Source organism: Odocoileus virginianus, chromosome 9 (genome assembly GCF_023699985.2).
Source record: "Odocoileus virginianus isolate 20LAN1187 ecotype Illinois chromosome 9, Ovbor_1.2, whole genome shotgun sequence".
Classification (NCBI taxonomy): Eukaryota; Metazoa; Chordata; class Mammalia; order Artiodactyla; family Cervidae; genus Odocoileus; species Odocoileus virginianus.
In genome coordinates, this window is record NC_069682.1 from 70,206,045 (window position 1) to 70,219,851 (window position 13,807).

Genomic DNA, 13,807 nt, shown 5'->3' on the forward strand with positions numbered 1-13,807 from the left:
GTTTGTTATCCATTTTGAATATCGCAGTGTGTATGTGACCTTATCTACCCATTACTCAGATTGCACACAAAGGAAGACCTAGAAACTGACTCAGAAGCAAGAAAACTTTTTTTAGATGTGTAGGAGTGATGATGAAAAGATTGCAAACTCCTATTTTGTTTTTTTAATCCATGTTATTATAAACAACAACAAAAGACAACTCATAGTTTTATGGCACTTAATCAGGATTTATGTGCCCCCTCCAGATCCACTCTAGCCAGAATTTGGAGGGGAGCAGAGGGCATCAGGGGAGAGAGGAGTACTTTGCCCTGGGGACCCCACAGCCCCGCTCTCTCCTACTCTGCCAGCTTGGGACGACAGGTTGTCCACATTCCTAGGTTCATGGCTCCTTCCTCACAACAAAATCATCCAGACCTCTGCTCTGGTCATCATGTCCCCTCTTTCTGACTCTGTCCTTCCTTCCTCCCTCTTATAAGGACATTGTGACAACATTGCCCTCCTCCGCACACAATATTCCAGGATAATCTCCCCATTTCAAGACCCTTGACAATCACATCTGCAAAACCCCTTTGGCCATGTCAGGTGACATACAGGTTTTGAGGATTAGAGCATGGACCGCTTTGGGGTTATTCTGTCTACCACATGTTTGGTCCCGAGGGAGCTGGCCTTAGGACGCAAAGCTGATGGCTGGAGTCTGATGCGATTCTCCCAAATGTACTGGCTGTTCAAGTGGAAATACTTGGCTGGGATATCTTCTTACTGCTGAGCATCTTCCCCTTTGGTCACAAACTCAGCCTGCTTCCAGTGCCCCATCATTCCCTCCTGCAAGCCCCAAGTCTTCAGGAAGGAGCTGAGACCAGAGAGAATGCAATTCCACCTCCTGGGGTTTCCCTGGTGGTCCAGTGGCTAAGACTCCAAGCACCCAAGGCAGGTGGCCTGGCTTCAATCCCTGCAGGGAACTAGCTCCCATATACCTCAATTTAAAGATCCCCCGTGCAAGTAAGACCCAGTGCAGCCAAATAAATGAATAAGCAAGTATTTTAAAACATTCTACCACCAGGTATCTGGCTGTTTAGGTAATTGTTACTGAGCCCTTGCTCAGCTTCTGCTTGAGATGCTAGGAAAACTGTGGAAGACCAGACAGATAGCATGGAGTTTGCATGCTTGTGGGCATGTCATGAAACACCCCATCAAGTAAACAAACAAAAGGAGAAAGCTAAGTATACAAATGCATATGTAAGATAAGAAAGGATATTGATAGAGTTATATATAAAGATGATAATTTGATATGAGAGGTTAGGGGTTAGCAACCAGTTTATTTAAAGAGCCAGATGATAAATATTTCAGATTTCCTACACCATGTCTGAACTACTCACATTTACCATCATAGCAAAGGAAGTCTGAGACTACTTAAATAGGGGTATCAAAGGTCCAATAAAACCTATTCATGGAAACAAGGCTGATCTGGCCCACAGATTGGAGCTTGCTGACTCCTGTGATAGAGGAGAAGTAGGTGGGAATGGGAATTTTAGGTAGAGTGGTCACAGAAGTCTTCTCTGAGGAGGTGATGTTTGAGCTAACATCCCAATGATGCGAAGAAGCTGGCCGTGCTTGAAGGAAGAGTGTTCCAGGATGTGGGAATAGCAAGAGCATCACCTTGAGGTGCAAACCAGCCTCTGGGGAGCTTAAGCCCATGCAAGTGAGGGAGAGGCTGACTCCATCAGGAATTTGTAACCCAGGCAGGAAAGAGATCTCAAAGGGATAACTTAGGAGAGTTTAATGAAGGCATGGGAAGGGGGTGGGTATTTGGTGAAGGGAAGGATGGGGACATCCCCAAAGACCTATACCGGCTAGATTCGTGCCTCTGGGAATGAAGCAGGAACTGCAGCCACAGGACTGGGGTCACCCAGAGCAAGGAAAGCGGGCCTCTGCAAGGGGGTCTTCCGGATCAACATCCTGACCCCTCTCCCCGCTCCCACGTTAGACCTCCTGTCAGCGCGTGCTGTTGGCTGAGTCCAACCAGAGGTCAGAGGTCAAGGGAGCCAGAGTGACAGAATCTCTAAAGGTCAGATGCCTGGGAAAGAGGGCAGGTGAGAGAAGGGCAGAAAATGACCTGGAGGGAAAGACAGGGGATGCCAAGCCCCCAGGGTAACGAGTTACGATGGCACTATACTTTCGATAGGGACGGAGTGGCCATAAACTACGATTACCCATCAATTTGAGTTTCAGATAAACAACAAATATGGGTCTCGTGTAAGTGTCTTCAGGATACTTATAAATAAGTATCTTCAGGATGTACTTATACAAAACCTGTATTGGTGTTTATCCGAAATTCAAATTGAACCAGGTATCCTGTACATTTATTTGCAAAACTTGGCAACCCTAGGTTGGAAACCCCTGAAGGAACCGGAAGGAAAGGAATAACAATCTAATTTAGAATTTAATAAATACATTTATAAAATCAAGAAAATTTTAATGACTATAAATAAACCCAGAGGATTCAGGAACATATAGATAAGTTCCACGGGCATTTCAGACACAATCAGGGTGCAAAGTCTCCAACTACGGGGGACAGCAGCCAAGGCAGCAGGCAGCCTGGACAGATGCCCCCCGACTCGCCCAGAGGAAGCTTGTCTGCACTGTGCATCATCCTTTTCTGTTTATCCAGGCCTTTGCTGCCCAACGTCTCATTCCATTCTTACTACGTTTCCATGCGCAAGCAGGTCACATTAATTGTTGCTATGCAGTCCTTGTTCAGATATAGAAACCAAGGCTCAGAGAGGGGAAGCAATCTACCCAAGGTCACACAGGGAGGCAGCAGAGGGGCCAAGGTTACACAGGTCTGGGCTATGCCAGAGCTCTTTCCCCTCCGTCTCACTGCTCCGTGTCCTTCTAGGCATCCAGCAGGCCTGTCCACCTGTGCGGGGCGCTTGCTGCCCGGCCTGGGGGTCAGGAGCAGGAGGAAACGTCTTGCAGCTGGCCTTGGTGCCTGTCATATCTTCGCTGGAGGCGGGCATGAAGGTGGCGGACCCTCCTGGCCTCCTGGGTCCTGAAGAAGGAGGCAGCGATGCTGTGCCGCAAGCGGCGGGCATAGGTCTCCAGGAGGACTGTGGAGCAAGCCGCGAGCTGCAGGGCGCCCGCAGCTAGGGGCGCGGCTGTGTGCGGGCGCTGGGCGGGCAGCAACGGGCAGCCGGGGGCAGTGAAGCGCAGCTCCCACTGGAAGGAGTTGTGGGCGGAGAGGTAGGGGTTCTCCGGAGGCGGCTGGTTGAAGAGGAAGGGGATGTGGCCCAGGACGGTGTAGGCAGCCTTCAGAAAGGAGGGAAAGGTCAAGTCAGCAGACACCCCAGCCATTCCCTCCCCCACAAACAGATGCTTGTGGGGCTGGACGGGTCCAACGTTCCCTGCCCGTGTGTCTGCAAACTGGGCGTAGAAGTAACCCTTAGCTCCTGGGCTTGAGGAGGGCTGAATGAGATCAGGAATCAGAAACAGGCTTTTTGCCAAATAAAAAGCACTAGACAAATGCTACTTTTTATTATTATTACTCTCTTTGCAGAGAACGCTTTAGAGAAAGCCAATTCATGCCTACAGGCATTTTTCTCTCCTCTGAGCCCTTCATGAATACTTCAGACATTCTAATCCCTCAAATAAGCATGGTTGTATGAGGCTGATTCTATCAGGAGCCTCATTTAAAAGATGGGAACCGAAGGTCACGCTAAGGGTGACACGCAGCCCCCCGAGGGGTCAACCCCAGCGAGGGTGGGTCCCAATGTCCTGCTTCTATTAATACGTATGTGCATGCTCAGTCATGTCTGATTCTTTTGCGACCCCATGGACTGTAGACCACCAGGGTCCTCTGTCCATGGAATTTTCCAAGCAAGAATACTGGAGTGGGTTGCCATGCCCTCCTCCAGGGGATCTTCCTGACCCAGGGATCAAACTCATGTCTCATATGTTTCCTGCATTGGCAGGTGGGTTCTTTACCACTAGTGCCACCTGGGAAGCCCATATAGAATAAGCAGTCAATAAATATTAACTACTAATATTATTAGCTCAGAGTCTGATACTTTGGCATGTTTTACACAATGGACTTCTCGGTGAGATCTCACCATTAAAGAGAAAAAGATTTGTGGCCAAAGAGATTAAAAATCACAAAACTAGATGAGATAGTAAATTTTTCTGATAGTAAATAGCTGGTATTTTATATATCACTATTAAAATAGTAAATATTTTAGGCTTTGCAGGTCATACAATTCCTCTTGCAAATATTCAACTTCGTAGAGCAGGCATAGATAATACATGGACATGGCTAATTTGAATCCAATAAAACTCAATTTACAAACACAGCACACTGGCAGAATTGGCCTGTGGCTATTGTTGGTGGACTCCTGATCTTGACCATTGGTAAGGTCACCTCTAGTCTATTATCTATAGATGTGAGCTATTAATAATAGCCACTATTTATTAAACATCTCCTATGTGGCATGGAGCCTACTAGATACTTCTAGAGACAACCACTTTTTAAGGCTCTTGGTACTCTTGTAGGGTAAGGAGGATTGATCCAGCTTGTACACGTGAGAAGAATGAGGCTGGGACATGATATCACGTGTGTAGAGTGACTTTGGGGGGCAAGTTATTGTGAATGTCTCTGGGTGATAAGGAGTGAAAACAGAACCCACTGCCTTAGTCTGTCCTGAGAATTAAATGCGTTCATCTGCCAAAGCCTCTGGATCCCATGCTTATCCAAGGACAAAGACTTACAGGCAAGTAAAATTCATTCTGAGTCAAGGATTTAACAAACCCTGTCCTCTCCCTTGGGCTCCCTGGCGGCTCAGACAGTAAAGCGTCTGCCCGCAGTGCGGGAGGCCTGGGTTCAGTCCGCGGGTCGGGTGGATCCCCCGGAGAAGGACATGGCAATCCACTCCAGTACTCTTGCCCAGAAAACTCCATGGATGGAGGAACCTGGTGGGCTACAGTCCACAGGGTTGCAAGGGGGCTTCCCTGGTGGCTCAGACGGTAAAGAACCTGCCTGCAATGCAGGAGACGCAGGTTCGATCCCTGGGTCAGGAAGATCCCCTGGAGAAGGAAATGGCAACCCACTCCAGTACTCTTGCCTGGAGAATCCCACGGACAGAGGAGCCTGGGAGGCTACAGTCCATGGGGTCAAAAAGAGTCAGACATGACTGCGTAACTAAACAACAGCAATCCTGTCCATCAGGGAGATGACTCCGTTCACACCTCCTGGTCACAGCACTTACACTGTACTTGATGGTGAGCGTGACGGGCACAGCGGGCAGCTCCTGAGCCCAGTCCACGGCTGCCTGCGCCAGGAGGAAGGCCACGTAGTCCGTGGCCACCGTCACCGCCGTGGCCATCAGGAGCAGGGTGAACAGCCCCAGCCTCACCAGACAACTCAGCAGTTCCGCCTGGGACAGCCTTGGTCGGGCTGCCCAAAGCAGCCAGGCTGGAGGGGAGGCCGTCAGGTGGGTGGCCCTGACCTCTGCCAGCCGCTGAGTCAGCTGCCGGGTGGCATAGATGTTATCAAACCGCAGGTCGGTCAGGTAGCGGTGGAGGTACCAGGCCGAGTCCAGCAGGAGGCCCAGCATAAAGAGCCCGGTGACCACTCTCTGGGTCCCCAGTGCCACCCCCCGGGCCGAGGACTCCAGGCCGGAGAAGTCCTCCAGGACCTGCTGGGTGACCCTGAGCACGTGGAGCCGGAAGGCGGCAGCGCTGTCGCCCTGGGCCTGGAGCGTCAGGCCTTGGCTGCCCGCCTGGCCGTCTGGGCCCAGAGCCTGCGATGCTGTCTGCAGCCGGTGAGTGGTGTTGAGCAGACTCTCCAAGGAGCCCTCCGTGACGCACCTCAGCACCTGCCCAGCGGCACGCAGGTTGGCCAGGACGTTGGGCACCACGGCGACGGTCAGGGTGGCGGTGCTCCAGGACAGGAGAAGCCGGCGGCCCTGCTCCGTGCCCAGCGTGGGCACGCTGAGCGCAAACAGGCAGCGGGTGGGGGGCACCAGGCCCAGCCCCAGGAAGGCCAGGAGGCCGCAGGCAGTGGCCACCGCGGCCGAGGGCCCGAGAGGATAAAGCAGCGAGGACGCCAGCCAGCAGTAGGTCAGACTCGCGGCAGCAAGGGCCAGAGAACCACACAGGAGGACCTGGGTCAGCAACTGGCCACGGCCGGCTGGGACGGGCTGGGAGTAGGCAATCCAGGTGGCCTGCAGCAGGGCAACGGCCTTGTGGAGCCCCGAGGACCAGAATCTCCACCTGTACACAGGTAAATGGGGGAACCTCTATCAGGAGGGTAGGAGGGTTGCCTGTTTCCCCCGTGCTCCTGTCCTTAAACAAGCTTCAGCTGTTAACAGGCTCCACCCCCTTAGCTACAGAGGTGGCCACACCTCCCAATTGGTGGGCCAATCAGAGTAACCCACCCCAAACCCATATGACCCAAGCTGAGCCAATCAGAGCCTTCCCCAGGACTATTCTCACTGAGTTGTCAGGAGAAGAACCCAGATTACTGAGGATGTGTATCTGGGCTGTTTGTGACTTGTGAGGGCAACTGGTGCAGGGGAATGAGAGAGTCACGGAGAGAGAAGCACAGATGAAAGAAAAAATGCACGGGAAAGGATGGAACCCAGGTCTCCCACATAGCAGGCAGATTCTTTACCATCTGAGCCATCAAGGAAGTCCCAGCGAGAGGTGCTATTTCACTTGACTTCTTAGTTTTGGTCAGTTCACTGTGTAACCCTGGACATTCCTTCCTTATAGACTTCAGTGTCTCCTCTATAATTTACAGGATGGGGAGAGTGGACCAGCTGATCTGAGGAAAATTTCTCCCTTATTATACTCTTATTTATTCGGTCGACAAACATTTGTTAAGCAGTTACTATGCGCTAGTCATTGGAGAAACAGGAGTGAATAAAACAGAGGAGAACTTCTGACCTCATAGAGCCTGAAGCATGATATCATTGAAGCATGATAGCAGAGAACTAGTAAAAGGACCCGGGTTCTGGATGTGTTTTCTGGAAGAACCAACACGACTGGCAGACTGATTGGCTGTGGGGTGGGAGAGAAAGAACGGGGGAGTCAGCATGACAGGGAGGTTTTGTGCCTGATGAGCTGAAAGCCCTGAGGTGGTGTTTCCTGAGATGGGAAACCTGTTGTTGAAACAGCCTTGAGTGGAGGGGGCAGAGGGGAAACTGAGATGCCGATTCAGCCATTTGGCGGAACTGCTGTGTGTGATTGAAAACGCAGTCTGGAATTCAGAGAGACCAGGCGGGAGATAGAAAGCTGGGAGTCATGGATTGATAGATGGTCTTTAAAGATGGGGAAGATGAGACTCTTTAAGACCGTGTGTAGCCAGGAAGGAGAGAGCTCCGAGGACAGACCCTCGTGGCACTCCAGAGGTCCTGGGCTGGGAGGTGAGGAGGAGACTGAGAGCAAAGGAGACAGAACCAGGCCAAGTGGGGCTGGGGAAGCCAAGCCACTGAAGTGTTTCAAGAAGAAGGGAGAGATCCAGTGTGCCAAGTGCTGCGGGCGGGTCAAGAAAGATGAGGGCTGAGCAAAGACCATGGGATTTAGCCACCTGGAGGTCACTGGTGATGTGGACAAGGGCAGCTTGGAGGCATGTTGGGCCAAAACCTAGCTAGAGTGGACCCACGGGAGACTGGACAGAGAAGAACATGAGATATAAGTGCAGACAGAGGTTTCAGGTCATTTGTGCAGTAACGGGGCTGAGAAACAGTATAGTAGCTGATGTGGGAAATGGGACCAAGTTCGTTTAAGCTGGAGAAACTCTAGCGTGTTGGCAGATGGAGGGTCCAATCAAGAGTGGAGGCAGTGATGAAGGGGAGGGTCCCTGGGGTAATATCCTTCAGTGGGTGGCAGAGCGTGGAAGCTAGGGCTGGTCTTAGAAAGGAGCAGGGGCCATTCATCCTCAGTAGTAGGTAGGATGGCAGAGAAAATGGGCACAGGTGATGATGAATGGACAGACAAGGTGTGGGCACATATGTATCAGCATCATCTGATCTACACAGAACAGAGCAATAATTAAGTGTGTGACCTCCAGACTGCTTGGGTTAAAATCCCCACTTCACCACTCACCATCTGTGTGACCTTGGGTAAGTTTCTTAACTTCTACATGCCTCAATTTCCTCATCTGTAAAATGGTCCAACAGAAGTGTACCTCACAGGGTCATTTTGTGTCTGGTACATAGCAAGTACTATGTCAGCCATGATCTATCATGAGAGCATCAATTTCACCAGTGTAGGAACTTGGTCTCTTTTGATCACTGACATACCAAGTACCTAAAATAGTGTTTGATGTATAGTGGGTGCTCCGGAAATATTTGTAGACTGTTACATGTTTGTTTCTGTTTGTTCAAGGTAGCAGGAAGCCAGATCAGCATTGATGGTGAGAATGCTGGAAGAGATGATGGAAAGTTGAAGATGGAGAAGAAGGTGTAAAATGTTTGTCCAGGAAAGTCAGCGAGTAAATGAACTAGGGAAGTTATATACATGCTGGGCAGTATTGAGGACCCACTTGAGGATAGGGATGATGAATTACGGTCTTCCCAGCCCCTGATGGCATTTTAATTTGGGACTAAGCTTTCTATTGTATAATTTATATTCAGAACATGATAGCTGTTAAAATGATAGCTAATCATTTAAATGATATTGGAATGGAAAACCAGTTATAAGTCATATTGTGTGCCATGGTGTGCATTGAATGTTGTAAATGATAAGGAATCAGCTGCCATTCACTGGGTGTTTACTCTGAGCCAAGCACAATGGCAAGCAGTAAGTGTGCATTTTCTCATTCAGCTCTCACAACAACAGTCTCACAGACATTATTATTACTTCCATTTCACAGCTTAGGAAAGTGAGGCTTACAGAGGTGAAGATTTCCCCGAGGTCACAGAGTCAGACAACAGCAGAGCTTGAGACCTAGGCTCATACCCATCAGGCTCATTGATGGTTTTCTTGCCTGTGGCCCCCAAAGTCCCCAGACCTACCCGGTCCTGATGAGGTGTTCAAGTGTGCCCCCGGGGGGCCTCATGCTTCCTGAACGGCAGCAGATCTGGGCAGGCGGGCTCAGGCAGCGATGGCAGGTGGAGGGGAAGTGGGGGGAATTGCGTCCTCCAGGACCTGGGAAACCCTGTCACTTCTGCTTTTCTGCCCTTAATCAAGTGCTCCTGATGGCCTTGTCCCGCCCTGCCTGGGTCCACCTCCCAGGGGGTTGGGCAAGCTGCCTCATCCTCTTCTGGCCAGCGGGAGTTGGTGGAAGGTGTGGGAGGAGAGAAATGGTCTTTTACAAGCAACACTACTAAACCTGATAGCAGGAGGATAGAATTAGTCCCATTTCACAGAAGAGGAAACTGAGGCTCAGAGAGGCCATGCAGCTCATTGGTGGTGGTGTTGGGGACAGACCTCAGCTCAGCTTCTCCTTTCCCTCCTGCTGCACAGTTATGTGTCCCCAGAGGAGCCTGGTCCCTCACTCTTAGGGGGTGGAAACCCACAGGAGACCACTGGACCTCTGCTGTGACTCTTTCCGACCATCAGTGGCTCTGGACCCTCTCTCGGCTCCTTTCCTGTCTTTATTCCAACGTGGACCTGGCTTTGAATCACAGCTCTGTCCCACTGCCACCACCCGCCACCCCCCAACCAGCTGTGTGAACTTGGGCAAGTGACCTCACCTCTCTGTCTCAGTTTCCTCCTCTTAAACGAGAGTGCTTATAAGAACAGTTAGCATTTATTGAGCATTTGCTAAGGATGAAGCATGCTTCTATTAGTGTCCACATGACTGTTATTTCCATTCTTCAGTTCAGAAAACTGATCCAGAGACTTAAATCCCTCAACCCAGCCGCTCAGCTAGTAATAGGTAGAGCCACAATTTATAGTCAGCAGTCTTGTTCCAGAATTTCCCGGTCAGCTCCTGGGCCCTACTGGTGGGGAGGGAAGAATTCACAAGATTCACATTGACCTTGGGATGCATCCGGCCCTGGCAAGAGCAGGCATTCAGCATGAAATCCCTGTGTCCACCGTGGGCCCTACTGCAGTCAATGCCCTGCAGGTACACTTCTAGGCTTTTCTGAAAGCCAATCTCTCCCTAGAAAGCAGACACCCCTCCCCTGCCCCTCATCCGACCCAGGATCTCTGTGCCCATCACTGCCAGCAGGACCAGCTGCCCCAGGAGGCCTCTCCTGAGCCCTCAGCCCCCTGCCCTGCAGACAGACGGGTGCAGGGAGCATACCTAGGTGACATTCCAGGCGCCCTGTCATTTCTAAGGACATTGGCCGGGTCACTTGCTCAGGTCCGAGGGAGGGTGTCTCACGACCCAGATAAGGGAAGTGACATTCTCATAGTCACATAGTTGGGATGAGACACCTGCAGCCCTCAGAGGGCCTAACACCCTTCCTGGATCACAACCTAGGAAGCTGGGCCACTGTCAAGTCTGCCGAGAACTGGGCACCCACAGTAGGTCAGGAGCAGGAAATGCAGGCCCCTGCAAGGTAAGGGGCAGGGTGAGCCGGATGGAAAGAGCAGTGAGCTGTCACGTGGAGACCCTTTGAAAAGTATAGCTTCTACTCTGCTCCCTGAACAGAGGGTTGAAGCCCCTTGAAAATGAGGTCCAGTGTTACCAGAGTGGCTAGTTTTTCCAAAGATGCCACTCATTCCCATTTTTATGTGAAAGTCCCCCAATTTAAAAGCTAGCATTTTTTAAAAACCATGGTGCAGGCCAATCTTGGGAGGTCTGTGGGCCTGCATGAGGGCCGCTGGGTGACAGGCTCTGCAGGAAACCTCCGGGGACTGGTGCAGGGAGCTGTCTAGCTGTTTCTGTGCTGCAGGGACCCTGGGCTGGAGGCCACAGACCTGCGCTGAAATGCCAACTGTGCCGCTTAGCGTGCTGTGTGACCCTGGGAAAGACACGGTCCCTCTATGAACTTTAATAGATTCTGCTATGAAGAGAATACTAGTACCTACTTCTTAGGGTTGAGAATTCGATGTGATGATGTATGCACAGGGTCCAGTAAACAACAAATAAACTTTCCAGGCCTGTTCCTTTCAACCTGGGCTAACAGCTTGGCCTGAGTGAGGCCCAGACTTCTCAGATCAGACTGTACAGGCCTCTGCGATGCCCACTGGATCAGAGCCCTGGCCTGGGTCTCATCACAAAGGAAACATCAGATCCGTGTGGTGGTTGGAAAGGAGAGTCTTGGGGAGACACTGTCATTTGCTTAGTTCTCAGACTGGCATCAGGGAGCTGATTGGTTAAGAACCATGTTGGTCATCTCTCCAGGGCCTCTAGTGGATGCATAAAATCTGGGAGGATGGGAGCAAAGGGAGGGACAGGGCAGAAAATATTTTTGGCTTTTTTCAGCAAATGTAGGCAGTCATTTCTGCCTATATAAGTGCTGGTCTGAGTTCAGGCCCACAACATCCGGAAGGAGTGTCTGAATCATCAAAAATAGAATGAACTTTGTTGAGGGGAATTTCTGGGTAGAGGATTCAGAACCATAAGACAGAACAGAAAGAGGAAGTGGTGAGCCTTCAGATCTAGAATCATAATCAGAGGTCGATAGAATGTCAGAGTCATTGAGTTTTACAGCTTGTGGGTATAGTATGTTGCCACCATCCATCCCATTGGCTTGAGAAGGTGGAGAGCTGGCTAGACTCTTGTTAAGTAGGCAGTGCTCACCAAGAAAAATGATGTGAGTCACATACATGATTTAAAAATTTCTAATAGTCACACAAAACTGAAATTAATAAAATATTTTATCCAACCTACTACATCCAAAGTATTATCCTTTCAACATGTCATCAATATAAAAAATTATTGAGGACCTGAAGGAGGTGCACCCAAGGATCCCCTTGTATTCTGGCTTCTGTTGGTGTGATGGTAAATTTTATGTGTAAACTTGGTTGGGCCACAGTATCCAGATATTTGGTCAAATATTATTCCAGGTCTATATGTGAAAGTGTTTCCAGATGAGATTTTACATTTAAATCAATGGAGTTTGAATAGAGCAGATTGCTCTACCCTGTGCGGTGGGCCTCGTCTAATCAGCCAAAGGCCCAAATAGAACAAAAGACTGACATCTCCTGAGCAGGAGGGGATTCTGCCATCAGACTCGCTTTAGACTTGAACTGCAACTCTTTCCATATGTATGCATCTTGTTGGTTCTGGAGTACCCTGACCAATACATCTGGGTTGGGGAGCCCCAGGAGAGCTGAGAGAGAAAGGGGAGAGAGATCCAGGGTGGCTACCTCCCTATGGGGTCACAAAGGACAGGATATGTCCCTGGACTAAAGTTGCCAGCTTCAGGTCAGCATCTGTCCTTGAGCCCCCAGGCTGGAAGGTGTTTCTCCGTGGCTGGTCCTACCTCCCACCACCACCAGGGTCCATGCTTTTTCTTGTGGTTCCCATAAACGACCATCTGCTCACACCTTGCAACTAGACCTTCTACTAAAATCTCCTCACATGAGCTAGTTTATGTGTTTACCGTCTCTTTTTGAGACCCTGACTATGATGCCCATCTCTCAGATGGGGAAACCAAAGTCCAAACAGACAAGGATCTGCTTAAGGTCAGAGAGAGGATATGGGTGGAGCCAGGTGTCCAATGCGGTTCATTGAACGCCTCCTCAATGACTTTTATTCCCCTCGCCCCCATTTCCCATCAGGGTTTCCACTCCTCTGCCCACACGACTCTACTCTTCCATTTGATGTACATGCTGAAATCTCTCCGTGTCCTATCACTCCACATTTCATCACTTCTACCTGTGGCCATGTTTCCACAGTGTGAAATAACCCCCCATTCTCCAGTGACGGCCTCCAGCTCCTTGGCACCTCAAACAACACTGGCATGAATATCCTCCTATATTGTCTCTTCAGGGATGCAGGGGATAATTTTGCTGGGATATAAGCCCAAGAATAGGATGGGCCACAGGGAATGCCGATAGTGGATCTTCCTGATGACTGCCAAGGTGCTTGCCAAGACAATGACTATCGTCCGCTGTCTTGCCAACAGAACACGAGGGTTTCTGCATCTTCCCATTTCGCCATCACTCACTGTCTATTTCTCTAGTTTTTGCTAGTCTGATGGGTGCGTTGTGGTTTAACTCGCACATATCTGATTACAAGTGATTTGAGCATCTCTTTAGACACCTGCTGGCCACTTGCACATCCCTTTTCAGAATGGTACATTTCTATCTTTCACTCCGTTTTCTCTTGCGTGCCAGGATGGAAGGCTTCCAAAACTGGTGGTCAGCCACCTTCTCCCCTGTTTGTGGGTGACACGCCTCCCATCAAGGAGCGGAGTTATTTCCCTCCCGTTGAACCAGGCTAACCCTGTGACCTGCTTTGACCTAATGATGTTTTGGACTCCCAAGCCCAGGCCTTAAGGGGCCTTGTGGCTTCTGCTTTTGCCTTCTGAGAAGTCCACTGTCATGTACAGTAGCCCAGGCTGAACTCCTGAGAAGCCACATGACCCTTGGGGTGTCCAAAGCCGCCATGGACATTCCAGCTCCAGCAAAACCCCTAGATGAGTGGCCCCACCCACACCATGTACAGCAGAGATAAAACCATACCTGCTGAACTCTGACTAAATGCAGAAATATGTCGCATTTTTAGGCCCTGAACTTTGGGCTGATTTGTTATGTAACCACAGGTAATTAAGTGCTTTGTTTTTGTCTCTTTTGACTTTTGGGTATTTCTTGTGTGTTACAGATGAGTTACTGGTATATTTCTAATGACTCTGTACCACCCCTGACATCCCCCTTCCTCCCACAGTATGGTGAGCACATGGCTGACTCC

At 50.2% G+C, this 13,807-nt stretch overlaps 1 protein-coding gene across 1 annotated transcript; it reads right to left on the reverse strand.

Annotated features, from left to right (window-relative positions):
* Window positions 1-2,357: 2,357 nt before the first annotated feature.
* OCSTAMP (osteoclast stimulatory transmembrane protein) lies at window positions 2,358-9,171 on the reverse strand. Its single transcript, XM_020887259.2, has 3 exons — window positions 9,009-9,171; window positions 5,256-6,261; window positions 2,358-3,306 (listed from the first exon to the last, which is right to left on the reverse strand). The coding sequence occupies exons 1-3, from the start codon at window positions 9,050-9,052 to the stop codon at window positions 2,950-2,952; spliced, it is 1,407 nt and encodes a 468-aa protein (XP_020742918.2). The 5' UTR covers window positions 9,053-9,171; the 3' UTR covers window positions 2,358-2,949.
* Window positions 9,172-13,807: the final 4,636 nt, after the last annotated feature.

Bases quoted from the DNA above. Each gene is read 5' to 3' on its own strand.
- OCSTAMP (XM_020887259.2), bottom strand. From the start codon at position 9,052: ATGAGGCCCCCCGGGGGCACACTTGAACACCTCATCAGGACCGG. The intron at 6,262-9,008 runs GTAGGTCTGGGG...ACCTGTGTACAG, and splicing joins GAACACCTCATCAGGACCGG to GTGGAGATTCTGGTCCTCGG. The intron at 3,307-5,255 runs GTAAGTGCTGTG...TCCTTTCTGAAG, and splicing joins CGCTCACCATCAAGTACAGT to GCTGCCTACACCGTCCTGGG.